Genomic DNA, 15,718 nt, shown 5'->3' with positions numbered 1-15,718 from the left:
GAAGCCTCAATGGCTTTCTGTCGAGCCCTTGAGCTCTATGCCCATGACCACCAGGCTACATACATATGAGTTGACTCTGGGTACAACCATGTTCATTAATACTTCCTGCCCCTTCAGGTGCAGGGTTAGGCCTCGGAAGGATCTCCTGGCTTCCGCCAGTCTCTGGAGCTGATTACAGCAATGCTTCCCACACAGAGAGTCACAGGTCTCTCTGAAAGTCATCCTGGTCCGTACTCAATGGTGCCCCTCTTCTCCAGGCTCACCAGAGGCCACGAAGCCAGGCTAGATGGTGAGCAGAGGGAGCAAAGCCACGAGGTGCACAGCCCCAGGCGGCTCAGAGAGTGATCTACAAACACGGTCAACCCAGCGATCTGGGCACAGGGCAGCCAGTGTCCGTCAGACTCAAGATTTTATTTTAACAGACATCCCTGGTTTAAAAAAAAAAAAAAAAAAAAGGTAGGGAGGAAGGGTCACCATCTCACCACACCCGTCAAGGGGCAGAACTCCCACCCGAGACCCCAGTGCCTTCCCCGAGGCGTGGCTTGAGCCTTTGCCAACTCCAGGACAGAAAGGAGCTGAATTTTCTAACTTGTGGTAAGAAAAATCTATCAAATATGTTCATTATCGCCGAGGCGAGGGCTGGGTCCTCAGGGAAGGATCCTGGGCTTGGAGCAGCTGGGGTCCCAGAGGTTAGGCTGGGGGCCTGGCCAGCTGGGCTGGCAGGAGGTCCGGGAGCAAGCAGCTCTGGAGCCCTCAGAATCCGTATTTGGCTTGGGTCTGCCGGCGGCTGAGCTTGTTCTCTGACCAGGTGTTCTTCAGCTCCAGCTCCCGCTCCTTCGCCTGCACAAGAAGAAGGGGATGTGAGAGATACTTCCATCCTGCCCTCCTGGCTCAAAGCCTTCTCCTACCCTAACAGTTCTCAGGAAGACAGCAAATCTCTTGCAAAAGACTTGATTTCTCTTGTCCACCAAGAAGGGTAAGAACACAGGAAAGCAACGAAAAATCACCTCTTGGGGAAGTTAATGAGGTTTAAGCAAAAAAAAGTCTGAGAAACCTGAGGGCATCTGCTGGTAAAATTAAAACTGAAATACTATGGTGGCCAACAGACAAATGAGGTCTAGGACTTGGCGTCTGGAAGCGGAACAGCAGGGAGGGCAAGGACATCCCCATGGCCAAGCTGCTGCACTGAGCAGAGGGGCTGAGGGACCCAGGACATCCAGGTCATCCTGAAGGAAGGAAGAAGCAGTGAAAATCTGGGTGACACTCTAATGACAACTTTAATCCTCCATCTTAGTGGCTCCTGGCTCTGCACTATATCCTGGTATATAGATACCACCCTAGAAAGGGAGTTCCCTAAGTCCCCAAAGTTATCTGCCATCGGCTCACCTGCCCTGGAATTGAAAAAGATCCTGCCTGAAATCACACCCCAGGGAAGTGTTCCAAGAGGTTCCTGTAGAGGACAGAGTCCATGCTGCAGGATGTGGAAGCGAGGCCTGCAGCCACACCCCAAACCCCAAAACCTGCTACCCGGGCAGGGGCTAGGAAAGATCTCATCCAAGTCTGTGACCCTGGCTGCGTCTGGCTCTGCAGGCCTCAAAAGGATGCTGCTGAATGACGAGACAAGAAAATGAAGGCTGCCCCGTTATGCCAAGTAAAAACCAAGGACATACTATTAATCTGAAGAGACCTCTTTTTAGATTATTTGTACTTCCCCATCAAATGTGCTCATGTTCTCCACAAAAGTGGAAAATACAAAAGCAACTTCCTCCTGAGCAAATGTTTTTGCTAAATTGGCTAACCAATCTTTTTAGCCTTTTAAGTTACTGGGGGTGGACGGAGGAGGGAACTGCTGTTTAAAAGAACCCTACAATCGGGCCCGGCAGCGTGGCCTAGCAGCTAAAGTCCTTGCCTTGAACACACCAGGATCCCATATGGGCGCCGGTTCTAATCCCGGCAGTTCCACTTCCTATCCAGCTCCCTGCTTGTGGCCTGGGAAAGCAGTCAAGGACGGCCCAAAGCCTTGGGACTCTGCACCCGTTTGGGAGACCTGGAAGAAGTTCCTGGATCCTGGCTTTGGATCGGCATAGCATCGGCCGTTGCACTTACTTGGGGAGTGAATCATTGGACGGAAGATTTTTCTCACTGTCTCTCCTCCTCTCTGTATATCTGACTTTCTAATAAAAATAAAAAAATAAATCTTCAAAAAAAAAAAAATAGAACCCTACAATCAACCATGTCCTCCTGAAATCCCATTGTAGTTATCTGAATTCCCACTCCCAGAGTTCATTCCTGCCCTGGTCCCCCAGCCTCTGCAGCAACACAGAGTTCTGCATAGCAACATCCTGCGGGATACATCTCCCCCTAGTGGCCACACTGAGAACAAGGTTGGATGCCAGACAGCGGGTCCCCCCCCCACCGCAGAATGGGTAGCACTTCAGAGCCCAGCCTGCATTTTCAGCCTCTCACCTGATGAATCAGATATGTAATCTGGTGTTTCCGCCGCTGCTGGCCTGTAGGCTGCTCACCTTTCTTCTGCAAAGGAGAAAAACAGTGATTTACCTACAGCAAGAAAGGCAGATTTGCTTATGTCAGCCAGCCAGTGTAGCTGGTGATTAAGAAATCAACCTCAGCCCAAATCCTAGGGGAGAAGCGTCAACCTAGGGCTGTTTCTATGTCTCTATATTCACAAAAGTTATTTTTATTGAAGGTATTATGTAAAACTCCAAGCTCAGAATACCTGCCTTAAATAGCCTACTGATGTCCCCATCACACTGCAAATACTCGAGGTCAGGGCCAGCGTATTTCAGCCGCACCCCATCACAGTCCTGGTTCTGTCCACAGCAGACCCGACACAGGGTGCTACTGCCTGCAGTGTGTCCAAGGCAGCATAAGTACCAGGTACAGGGGTCCTCCTCTTCACTTTAGGTCCTCTCACTCCTGCACCACACCCCTCTCAGACCCTCTTCATCTGTCTGTCCTCTCTCCCCCAGGAAGGCCAGATGTCTCACCCGTCGCCTACCTACTGGTCACCCAACTCTCTCCCATCAGTCTCCTGTGGCTGAAATTCGGAGCTCCCCGCTCCATTTCTTGTACCAGCAGCCCCTGTGCTCAGCAACCTCACGTCACAACACTCATCTCCCATCTGTCCGCCCCACCCATAACTGCACTGAAGCCCTGACCAAACTTGGACACCAATGATTTATAGCCGAAAGCTATACTGCTCTGGGCGTCCACTCTGTGGTTTATCCTCCGCCAGAGCCCTTTCAGATTCGCAGCTTTCCAATCAGTTCCACCCCACTCCCAAAACCCCCTCCAGAGCCACCCTGGCTCTTAGGTAATCATTTGTGCTATCCTCAGGCCTCCACTCTCGCGCAGCAGGGGTCACAGCTGCTTCTCAAACACTCAGGTCCACACAGATGGCAAGAAGGAAATGTGGAGCTGGGCACATAGCAAATTCATGTCCCCCACTGCCGTGTTATTCCATGTGGCAGCTACAGACAACATATGTAAGGCACTCAGCTCCTCTCCTGGCTGGCGAGCACAGACAACAGCCATTGCTGTGTACCACTGCTCTCAATCCATGGCTAATCTGCCATGCTCGCCTGAGTGGTTTTTCCAGTAAGCAGATCTGGATCTGCGCTGACCTAACCACAATGCTGTCCCTGATGACCACCAGCATTCAGTTAAAACAAACGGCTGGGGTTCCAACAGACATCTGTGACCACAGAAAAAGTGAAGCAAAAGAGGGTGCAGGGAGAATGGAATCAAATCCATGACCTTGGCCTTGCCAGTGCTGGGCATGCATCCAGGGCTTCCCCACGTCCTCCCCGCTATGGCAGGCACATCAGGGACCGTGTCTGCTGTACCCAGTACTGAGTGCTCAGCGCTCACCACACTGAGAACTGAGAAGGTGGGAGGGGGCATGGAGTATGGGGCGGGGAGTGTGAGGGAGGAATGCCCTGAAAAGATGGCAACTGGCTTCAAGGACAAAGGAGGGAAAGGAGAGCAGTGGCAAGCTCAGAGCTGCAGAGGCCCTACTGCACCACACTCCAAACCCGTTCCAAGCCACGCCCACATGCCTCAGATGGGAGAGGGCCTGTGCTGGAGAGAGGGCAAAGTGGTGGGTTCTGACCAGTGGGGCAAGAGCCACCAGAGATCTCCCAGCTACTCGTCTCCATATTGGACTCTTCCTTCCAGCTGGAAGGAAGCTCAAAAGCAGCCGAGTTCTAGAAGGCAGCCCTCTGAGAGGCTTAGTGCAGACATAGGTAGTAGGGGTACCCTATGTGGTGCAGTGCCCCTAACAATGGGGTATGGGAACAGGACAGGGAGGAAAGCAAATTTTGTTCTGGGACTTCCCAGCTGGCCTCCCTGTATCCCTTCCTCCCAGCGTACTTTGCTGAAGGACTTCATGGTCTTCTCCTCAGTCAGTGATTTGGTCATCCACTGCTGGGCACCACTGAGCTGGTCATCACCTTTGATCTCCACAAAGTTGATTTCTTCCCTCCCCCGGTTCCTCTTGCCCTGTAGCCGCTTAAACTGGAAAAGAAAGGAAAACACAGCAGTCAAAAACCTGAGGCAGGGGATCAGGAAATGTTGCCAAGGACCCAGAGTTCATGGAAGAAGTTTCTGACAGCAACCCAAAGGCCCCTTGATTCCCCTTTGCACAATGCGTCCTGTCACCTGCCCCAACTATACTCCCTGGATGCCCTGCACTCCCTGGATGCCCTGCACTCCCTGGATGCCCTGCACTCCCTGGATGCACGGCAGGAGGCTGTTTCTCAGCAGGTCTCTGGGACTTAGCAGCAGGAAGGCCAGCAGGTCTTCCCAAACACAAGTGAGTGCAGAGTCAGGAGTATGAACTGTTTTCAAATGACACAAAAAGTCTAACTGCCTAAACGGATTGCACACAATTTGCAGATTATGAATTGAGGGCAAAAACAAACAAACAAAAAAAGGGTATCTCCTCTAAAAATTGGTTTTTCATCTCCAATTTGTTCTGTATCACCAAATCAGCAAACTCCATACCAGAGCAGAAGTCAGAGAGACAGAATATGGCTGAGAGCTCGGGATGCATGTGTACACACATGTGTATATGCATGCATGCATGCCCAACATATTGTCTAAGAGACAGCTATTTTCCCCACTCCTTAAAAAAAGAAAAAAAAAAAAACCACTTAGATCATACTGCATGTCAGCCCAAGATATGCCTGGGAGGGAGTGTGGGGGAAAGGAATAAACCTGGAAAACAGAAAATTAAGGAGCAGACGTTATAGTGCATAGAGTTCAGCTGCCACATACAATGTGAGCATCCCATGCTAAAGAGCTGGTTTAAATCCCAACTGCTCCACTTCTGATCCGGCTTCCTGTTAATACATCTGGGAAGGCAGCAGATGATAGCCCAAGTACATGGGTTCCTGGTACCTGGTCTCTGGTCCCTGGTACCTGTCTGGGAGACCCAGACAGAGATTTAGGCTCCTGGCTTTGACCTGGCGCAACCATAGCTATTGTGGACATTTGGGGAATGAGTCCATGAATGAAAGATCTCTCTATCGCTTCCTCTCTTTGTCACACAGCTCCCACTCTGGCCTCTGCCCTCCCCAGTGGGAACCCCATCCCAGCCAGGGTGTCCCCATTAGCTCCCCAACCAGGCCTGTTCCTAGCCATAGATCATGTGCATGCCAGTGGTTACTCTGACCCAGCTTGGCATAGCCCCTCATCTTGGCCTTTGCCTTAGATGCTGCAGCTTGGCATCCATGGCTCATGCAAACTAGTAGATATAAGAGCCTAGCTTGGCATGACCTGTGCTCCAGCCTGATTTCTGTTCTTGCTGGTGAGCTAAGGTTTGCCTGCTCCTGCCCAGTCTGCCCCTTCCATACCCAAAACACACATTAGCCAACGGTTGAAGCTACTTTGCCCAGCTTGCCTGACCCCTAGAACATGTGATCAACAGAGAGTTATGACCCACTAGGGGAGTTTCCCAAGTGCCTCCACTTGACCAGAGACCCAGATCTCATACATGCCTGTGGGTGTTAGGCCAGTGCCCGTCATAGCCTGCTCCTTCATCTTGGCCTTGTATGAGTTGGTGAACGTTGCGGCCCAGCCCACCCCACACCGTTTTAGGATGCACATGCATGTGTTGCTGCCTGGATCTGCCCAGTCTGTTCTCGGTCCCTGTACCTGTGAGTGATGGCAGGTTCTGTGGTCACACCTAGCTCAGCCCATTACCACCCCAACTCTTGAGCTAACCAGTAGGACTTGTGATTCCATAGGATTTGGCCCATACATCACCCATAGAATCTACCCCCAGACCTGGTTCTCTCACATGCTGGTTAGTGTCATGGTTCTGCCTAATGTGATCTGTCCCCTGTTCTGTCAGTCCGGAAATGGCTGCAGTGTCGGCACAAGTGTGGACTAGTCTAGACTCCAGCACCAATTAGTGCTCTGGAGGAACAGGGTAGGTGCAGGATGGGCTAGGCAATGTGTGAGCTGTGTCTGGGTGTGGATCAGGCTTGGCTAGGTTGAAACATCCAAAAGTAAGAACCGGAATGGGTTGAAGGCCAGTTAGGAAAGGCCACTGTTCCTGCTAGGACAGGAGATGGACTAAGCAGGGCTGGTCCATGGACCCACCAATGTGCGTGAGATCTGACATTGGAAGAAGTTCTGATGGAGGAGCTTGGGAAACTCCTCTGTCAGGACACAGTCCCTGCAGGTGAGCGCAAGAACTACGATAAGGAGCAGCCCAGACCAGGCCAGGGAATGGTACCCACTAGCATGCATTGGGCACAGGTCAGGGGCAGACCAGACGGAACCAGTTCACATTACTAGCTGGCAAATCTGAGCACTGGAATTGAGTATGGGTCAGGCTGGGTTCAGTAGCAAAACATACCAGTACACATTATGGCTTGGACTGGGTGCCGACTGGGCTAGGCTAGGCTGTAACCCCACCAATGGGAACTGGAATTGGGGGTTTTCTTGGGCCAGGCCACACTACAGTACCCACTAGGAAAGGCTGAGGCAAGGCGGGCTATGCCAGACTGGGCCACGACCCAATCAGCACATGTGAGAAGCAGGAGGGAAAGGGGCAAAGCTGGTATGGAAATGTGGAGGGTTCTCCTGCTGGCTCACAACTCCCACTGGAGAGCATGAGTTGGGATGAAGACAGACCAGATTGGACAGTGCTACAACACCTGTGGGCCTCATGTGAGTTAGATCAGGGAAAAGCCAGGCTGGGCTGACTGTTCCTACTGGTGCAAGCATAAATCAGAATGGGTGAGGGTTGGTTGGGCTTTGCCACGGCATCAGCTAGCAGAACTGGCACTGGGGGCTAGTTCTGTAAAGTTAAACTGTAGAACCACCTGGAGAGTACATGATCCAGGAGTGGGACTGGGCCCAGTAGGGACATACTGGGCACCTCCCTCTTGGGTTACCACTCCCACTGGAGAGTATGAAAACCAGGCAAGGACTGAAGCAGGCGTGGCTGGACAGAAATGCACCCACCAGCATGTGTGTGGGCTGGATAGTGGGGCTGGTTGGGTTGAACTAGACTTCAGTGCTCACTGATATGTAGGAGAGCTGAATGTGATGTGGAAGATTGGACAAGTCTGCTATACATACTGGCACGCACGGGAACCAGGGCAGGAGGCAGGATTGGTGAGAGTAATTGTAGGTTGCTCTGACTAGGCTGCAGCTCCCACTGGTTTGCCAGAAGGCCGAGTGTGTGCTGGTTAGGATCAGACTGGATTGCAACACCCACTGGTTTGTGTGAAAGACAAGGCTGGGGCCCGTCAGCGTGGCCTAGCAGCTAAAGTCCTTGCCTTGAACACACCAGGATCCCACACGGGCGCCAGTTCTAATCCTGGCAGCTCCACTTCCCATCCAGCTCCCTGCTTGTGGCCTGGGAAAGCAGTCGAGGACGGCCCAAAGCCTTGAGACCCTGCACCCACAAGGGAGACCTGGAAGAGGTTCCTGGCTCCTGGCTTCGGACCAGCTCAGCACCAGTCGTTGCACTCAGTTGGGGAGTGAATCATCGGACGGAAGATCTTCCTTTCTGTCTCTCCTCCTCTCTGTATATCTGACTTTGTAATGAAAATAAAATAAATCTTAAAAAAAAAAAAAAAAAAAAAAAAGACAAGGCTGGAAACAGAACTGACCCAGCAATTGCAACCACCAGCTGATTGAGGGTGATGGACTGTGCCGGGCCCTGTACTAGCATGCACACATAAGAATCTGTTCTGGGATCACCTCAGACAAAGTTTCTTTGAGGATTCCTCCAACTGAACTGCTGATCTCAGAGCCCTAACCATGAAAAGAAGTGCAGGTTCCATGGTCTAACCATGGAGTGCAAGTGTCAAAGCTGAGCCTCCTCAGAGGCTGACAGAGCAGTAGACAGCATATCCAGGTGCACGTGGAGGATATGGCCTTCCATCGGAACCTGTAGAAGACCCCTGGTACCACAACAGAGAACAGAGGACAGAACAAATCAACCAACTACCCCAACCATGTGTTGGCAGTGAAAATCTGGGCAAACAGACTCTAGGGTGGACTATGTCAGCCAGTGGATTCTAGAGAGATTTCATTGTGCTTGGAATCATGAGATTGGCAGCAATTTAGAACTACTGAACTATCAAAACCATTTGAGCAGTGCCCTCGTAGTATGTCCCACATCGGGGACCCTGGAATGGGTGGAAGGCTGAATGGGGCTTCTCCCTTTATCTCCCCCTTTATCCCAGATACAGAAAAAAAAAGAGCAATAATGTGCAAACAATGGTCTTCCCCACTTTCCTGTAACTCCTGACCCTTTGTGCCCTAATCAACTATGTAAAGATTATCAATATAAAATAATAATTAAAAAAAGAAAAAGAAACTCCTGTGCTGTCCCTGTCCTGGTCTGAACATTCATGAGGTCCCCTTAGGCTCACTGCACCTACAAGAAACTGGCCAGTGAGCAAGTTCTCAGCTGTCTTCTGGGCTTAGGTCAGAGAGATCCTACCCATGGAACTTGCCACACAGGTTATCCAGAGGAGTGGCCAAGCACAGCACCAGGCCCAGGCCCAGGTATAGAGAGGGATGGACACCACTGTGGGCAATGGTAAGTGGAGTATTCTTTTCTGACCACTCTGTGCAGAGACAGCACTCTGGCTGTGACACCCAGCGGTCCTCACACAGCCTGAGCACGGGGGCACATGGCTCATGTTGGGTCCCTCCTGTGCAGGTCTCCAGAGTCATGGGAAACACAGCTGCCAGGGATCTCCCAAATCCCTTTCTCCACAAGATTCTAGCTAGGTATGCTATCACTCAATAAAAAGCCCCTATTTCCCAAGTCCCCCACAACCAGCTATGGTCATGCAAACAGACTCTAGTCAGCAAGCTCCAAGTGGCTGTGTTCACAGGAAGCTTCAGAAAGTCTCCTGCAAAGGAAGGAAAGGCATCCTTCCCCCTTTTGCACCTCCAAACCTGATGGCTGGAGCTTTGGCTGCTCTTCTAAGTGTAAAGGCCACAGCCCAGGGCAAAGCTATGATCACAAAGGGACTGATCCCTGACAAGGCTGTCACCTCCCATGGCATTTGTCACCCACCATCCCTGCCTAGCTCCAGTCTTCTCTTACGAAGAAATAAAATAAAACCTTAGAACACCACTATCACATAGTTTCTAAGTTCCCGCTGCACAATCGGATCCCAGCTGACAGAGCTTATACAAAGATTTGAAACCTGGTGACCATGTATGAGGGTGGACTTACTGCTTCATCATCAATGAAGGAGGCATCAGGGGCGATTTCCTGGGGAGGCACCAGGGCCGGGTCCTGTGCAGGATAGTAGGCCCCACTGTAGTAATCCTGTAGCCAACAAGAAAGCAAGCACAGCAACTGAGGGCACAACACAGAAGAAATAAGGATGGCCAAAACCAGTGCCCACACCACCATCCCTGCCAACAGATAAGCCAGGCCCAGATCCACACAACCTGCCCTGTACCCCAAGAAAAGACCTGCAGCCTTCTTGATCTACACTACCCAGAGATGGGTATTTCTCGGCAAAGGGTGACAAGGAATAGATATTTGCTCCTTCTTCAGTCCCCCCCAACTCCCTCGGCTGCTTCCCAAGAGCGACTCTCTCTCTCTCACACACATACACATACACAGCCTAGCCCTCAGCTCCTGCTCATAAGCCTCCAGTGCAGTGAACCCTGAGCAGGGATGGGAAGGTGTGAGGCCAATCCTGTCCTGCACACTAGCCTCCATGCACAAGGATACCCTGGGTAGGGAGTGGTGAGCTTCAGATCTCTGGCACAAAATACACTATGCTGAAGAAGCAGAGGGTTTATGAAGCTGAGAACAGCCAAGGTGATGATGCTGGATTTTCAGCTGAGGAATCTGAAGGTTTCCCTCAGAGACGAGCTGCTCAATCATGGCCGTGGACTCCAGAGGAGGAAGTGCGAGAGCAAGGGCAAGGTCCCTGTGGCAGCCAGGCCAGGCAGCCCTGGTGCTGTCTTCTCCCTGCCTGTGCTTCCTCCCTGCTTCTTCCATCTTCTCCCCAAATGCCAACAGACACCCCTCCAAGAACATTCATTTCATAGGTTGAACAAGAAATAGGCTTGGAGCTGGTACTGTGGTATAGAGGGTAAAGCTGCCACTGACTCTGGTACCAGTTCAAGTTCCATCTGTTCCACTTCTGACCCAGCTCCAAGATAATGCACCTGGGAGAGAGGCAGAGGAGGGCCAAAGTGCTTGGGCCTTTGCCACCCACGCAGGAGACCTGAAAGAAGCTCCTGGCTCCAGGCTTCAGATCAGCCCAGCTCTGGCCATTGCGGACATGTCAGAAGTGACCCAGTGGATGGAAGATCTCTCTGTCTCTCCCTCTTTTTCTCTGTAGCTCTGCTTTTCAAATAAATAAAATAAATCTTAAAAAAACAAACAAAAATGGGAAATACATTTAATAGTCACTGCATAAAAATTAACTTAGGGGCTGGTATGGTGGCCTTGTGGCTGAAGTTCTCACCTTGAATTTGCCAAGATCCCATATGGGCGCTGGTTCTAATCCTGGCAGCCCCACTTTCCATCTAGCTTCCTGCCTGTGGCCTGGGAAAGCAGTCAAGGACAGCCCAAAGCCTTGGGACCCTGTACCCAGATGGGAGACCTGCAGGAAGATCCTGGCTCCTGCTTCGGTTTGGCACAGCACAGGCCGTTGCAGTCACTTGGGGAGTGAACCACTGGACGGAAGATCTTCCTCTCTGTCTCCCCTCCTCTCTGTATATCTGACTTTGCAATAATAAAAAAAAAAAATCTAACAACAACAACAAAAAAAAGTAACTTAAAAATCCCTACCAATTGGGCCTGGCGGCGTGGCCTAGCAGCTAAAGTCCTCGCCTTGAAAGCCCCGGGATCCCATATGGGCGCCAGTTCTAATCCCAGCAGCTCCGCTTCCCATCCAGCTCCCTGCTTGTGGCCTGGGAAAGCAGCCGAGGACGGCCCAATGCATTGGGACCCTGCACCTGCGTGGGAGACCCGGAAGAGGTTCCTGGTTCCCGGCATCGGATCGGCGCGCACCGGCCCGTTGCGGCTCACTTGGGGAGTGAATCATTGGACGGAAGATCTTCCTCTCTGTCTCTCCTCCTCTCTGTATATCTGACTTTGTAATAAAAATAAATAAATATTTTTTAAAAAATCCCTACCGATTAGAGAACACTGATTTTCTACAACAATTTTCAACGGATATATTTAGATTCAGAGTCAGGGCAGATATTTGCCACTTGGGAAACCCACATTCCCATATTGGAGTGCCTGGGTTTGAGTCTCGGTTCCTCTTCTGATTCCAGCTCCTGGCTAACACGCACCCTGCAAGGTAACAGGCCCGAGTACTTGAATCTCCACTAGTCACAGGGCAGACCCAGGTTGAGTTCCAGGCTCCAAGCTTGACCTGGCCCAGCACTGCATGCTGAATGTTCTTGTAGAGTGAACTTACAAGGAAGATATCTTTCTCTGTGCCTTTCAAATATTTCAAACCTTTCTAAATGACAACATGTCAGGGTTCCCTATCATACTTAAAGTGTTTTATTTTGCACAGGCTACCTCAAAGAGTTTATAATTATACACAGAACTTCAATGTAGGCTCCAATCATTACAGCCACTAACAGTGAACCAAAGGATGGAAGATGAATCTCTGTCTCTCTGTAACTCTGCCTTTCAAATAAATAAGTCTTCAAAACAAAACAAAAACACTGATATGTTCTCACTTGCTGGATGCCAACCAGTGGCTTCTCATGCTTTTAACAGCATCAATTTTGGCTAAAGAAGCCCAAACTGTCTTTCTAGTTTCCACCCTCCTCCAACTGTTAACAACCTCAACGGAATTCCGTCTTGGAATAACCTACAGGATACAACAAGGCTTAACAACAAAGATTTAGGAAACAAAATTATTTTCAGAATCTTTGGTCAAAACAGGGCCTCCTCAAAGCCTTCCCTCCCTCCGCCTTCATCTAGATGGAAAGTAAGATCAACACCAAACAGAACTTCGCAATCACAAGGCCTCAGGCTGTCCAACGCAGCTCCTGGTCTGCGTGCCGAGTCCCCCACCTCTGAGAACCCTCCCCAGCTAAGCAGGCTCTGACTACGAGGAAGTTCTTTCTTAAATTCACCCACAAGCTGGCATCCCACACTCTCTCTGAGGCCACACAAAACAAACCTAAATACATCTTCCAGGTAACACTTGAATATAGCATATGTCTAGAGATAGTTATAATAACCATTTATTGAGCATTCACTATGTTGCAGGCACTACATAAACTTATGCAATTCTTCCAGCAACCCAATGAGGTTATCATATCCCATTTTGTAGCTGAGGTCTCGGACTTGGTAAGGCAGATGGATAATCTGCCCAAATGCACAGAGCTTGAGATTCAGAACCCAAATTGCCTTCAGGATGTCCTCCATGTATCTTTTCTTCCAGGGTACCTGCGTTGAGCCCACCCAGCCTCCCTCTCCATCAAGGCTTCTCAGTGGTGCCCTCTGCCAGTAACCCCACAGGTTTCCCCCAACCCTCTCAGTTCGCCTCTCTCTTCACACTTTCTCAGTACTCCCTCCTCCACAGACTCTTCTGAGACTAATACTAGCAAGAACTGAGGCCACAGTCCACTTGTCCACACCTGAGTGTGTCCAGCATCTCTGGGCTCAGCATCCACTCCTCTCTCTTCTCTCTACATCTTACAGCAGCTCTCACATGGGGCTGCGATTTCAGAGCAAGTGTTAGCTCTGAGGTTCAACCTAGACTTTAAGACCTGGGCAGCTGAGACCCATAGGGTTTGAAATACATACGGTACACTTTGAGGTATGATGATTTCAAGGGAGAACAAGACACTAGGTTAGTCCCACATAGGTGACAGTACAGAGGCTGCCGTCACTGCCCTCCGTGTCCCTACTCACCTGATAATAAGCACCAGCAGCATTGGCATCGCCGTATGTGGAAAACTGATTGTAGCTGTAGTCGTCTCCAGGCTTAGGCACCCAAGGGGCCCCACTCGAGCCTGCTGCCATCTTGAATTCGAGGGGGGCATTGGCTGCATCGTCCTGGAAAGCAGGCTCCGGCTCCGTGCCTGGGGGCAGCTCTTCGGGGACAGTAGGGAGAGGGTAAGCGTATGGCTCGACTCCCGGTGGCTCTGCCTTGTCAGGGAGGGAGAAAAAGTTCTCGGGGGCTACTTCCTCATCACTGTCATCCTCCTCCTGCGTGATCTGCTTTGTCACCTGCAGGGCAGCACTCTTGGCAGCAGCCTTGATGGCAGAGGGTGACGGAGTGGTGGTTGTAGTGCCCACGACAGGGGCAAGTGGAGAAGGCTTGGTCTTGGGAGCCGGTCTGGAGGGCTTGGTCTCAGAGGAGCCCTCTGAAGGTTTCCGGGAGAAGGCGTGGGGTAGAAGCAACCTGTTAGTCTCTTTCACAGTCAAGTTTTTAGGTTGAGGAAGCAAGGCAGACAACCCAGTCCCCTCGCCGGATCCCTGAGAAGCCCAGGTGTGGACAGGAGGGAAAAAAGATGACAAGGGGAATTTTACATTAGGGACCAGTGACACAGCAAACAGGAATTACAGGTACACATTCCAGTCTAAAATCTCACCAGCCCTTGTTCTAGTCATCTAATCTACACCTGACTGCCCTGACCTCGGGCCCTACTGTAGGCTCCATCTCCCGTGGCGAGCTACCACTCCCTTCCTCCGGCTTGTTCCCAGCCCAGCTCCACTGCACTCGGCAGCAGTGCCTTCCCTAACTCTGGGTCTTCAGCAAACCCCATGACCTTCATCTGGTATCATTCCCTTCTCCCCTAGAGCCCAGGTCTGTCTCCAGCCTATTTTTTTCACCATGCCCAGAGGGGCATCCTAATGTGAGAAGTCAGTCATCCTTTGACTGCCATCTGAAGTCAAGAACAAAGTGTCCAAAAGAAACATTCATGTCAGGTGCCAGAAGGCCTCTCCCTGCCCGAGGAAAGCCGTGCGGATGTGGGACATGAGCTTGTTGGTGCCAGTCACTCAACTTACTGAGATCTAAGCTAACTGGCCTAGCCATCCAGAACCCCCACTATCTGCAAGAACCTCTCAGACTCCACTCTCTGCATGTTCAAAGGCCAGCCTGATCTAACCAGAGGGTGAAGGGGTGACAAGTGGCACCTGGTGTCACTGTCCTAGAGGAACAGTGTGCCTCAGTCCTCAGGCAAGAAGTGCCCTGAATGATTAGAGCAAGCCACAGAGTCAAGCAAAAGGCAAGAGGACTGACAAAGGTGAACAGTGGGTTCCTCTGCTGCTAGCTGTGTGCGTGTGTCTGGGTCACTGGAGCCTGTGAGGCACAGAATACATCCTCAGGCAATCCCTGAAGCATTCAACCTCCCTCTGCAGGGCAGGGTCCCCTGGGTGCTTTACCTGCCTATGCTGCTGCCTCTACCCCTTCACATCTCCCTGTGCTCTGTAAACCTGCTCTTGTCACAGAGGGTGCCTTCTGAGCCAGGACACCCCCTCCAGAAGGCTGTCCTTGCAACAGGAGAATTGATAGGCCTTGTTGGGTCTCAGCTTGGCAGCTTCTGCCGTGACTCCTTCATCACCCTCACTGTCACCAGGGATCCCACATCACTCACCCTTGCCAGTTGTTTCTAACTCCCAAGCAAGTGCGCCCATTTGAGACCTCTGCCTTGGTAGCTAGGGGAAGGGGCAGTTTCAGCAACGCAGGTTCAAACCTTGGGACAACCACCTTATTTGCTTTTCCTTCTCCACATGAGGTCAGAGTTACCAAGTTTAGGCACAACAGAGAGAGAAACTTCTGGGGGCCTGAATCAAAGATCCTGGGACGAGGGAAAACACAAGCCAGCAGCAAGACCATCACCCATGGCATTACTCAGGGGGATGGGGCACCCCATCTTGATCACAGAGCAGCAGCCAAGAGGGACAGGGCACAGCTCAAGTGCAGCGGAAAACGCTTCCTGAGGAGTCTGACTCCCAACTCCGGTCTTCTCAGTGGCCTGAGCTCACGGTTTTGTTCATGTGGAAAACAGGAATAAAAATAATACTACATGGGCACTACTGCTAAAGCACTGAGAACAGTGCCTGGTAACACTAAGTGCTATTTAAGAATGTATTTCCCTGGGCTCGGCAGCGTGGCCTAGTGGCTAAGGCCCTCGCCTTGATCCCATATGGCCGCTGGTTCTAATCCCGGCGGCTCCACTTCCTCCCTATCTCTCCTCCTCTCAGTATATC

General features: G+C 51.2%; 1 protein-coding gene across 1 annotated transcript in view; it reads right to left on the bottom strand.

Moving 5' to 3' along the window:
* Positions 1-384: 384 nt before the first annotated feature.
* Positions 385-15,718, bottom strand: part of PRCC (proline rich mitotic checkpoint control factor) — a 31,878-nt gene continuing 16,544 nt past the window's right edge. The window contains exons 3-7 of the mRNA XM_058660444.1: positions 13,412-13,978; positions 9,737-9,832; positions 4,393-4,536; positions 2,467-2,532; positions 385-840 (exon numbers count right to left, since the gene is read on the bottom strand). Of these exons, the coding sequence (XP_058516427.1) occupies positions 754-840; positions 2,467-2,532; positions 4,393-4,536; positions 9,737-9,832; positions 13,412-13,978 (960 nt within the window). The 3' untranslated portion in view covers positions 385-753. The remainder of the gene's footprint in view (positions 841-2,466; positions 2,533-4,392; positions 4,537-9,736; positions 9,833-13,411; positions 13,979-15,718) is intronic.

This window comes from Ochotona princeps, chromosome 2 (genome assembly GCF_030435755.1).
Source record: "Ochotona princeps isolate mOchPri1 chromosome 2, mOchPri1.hap1, whole genome shotgun sequence".
NCBI lineage: Eukaryota > Metazoa > Chordata > Mammalia > Lagomorpha > Ochotonidae > Ochotona > Ochotona princeps.
The sequence above is the reverse complement of the archived record's forward strand: the minus strand, read 5'-3'. Positions and strand labels throughout refer to the sequence as shown.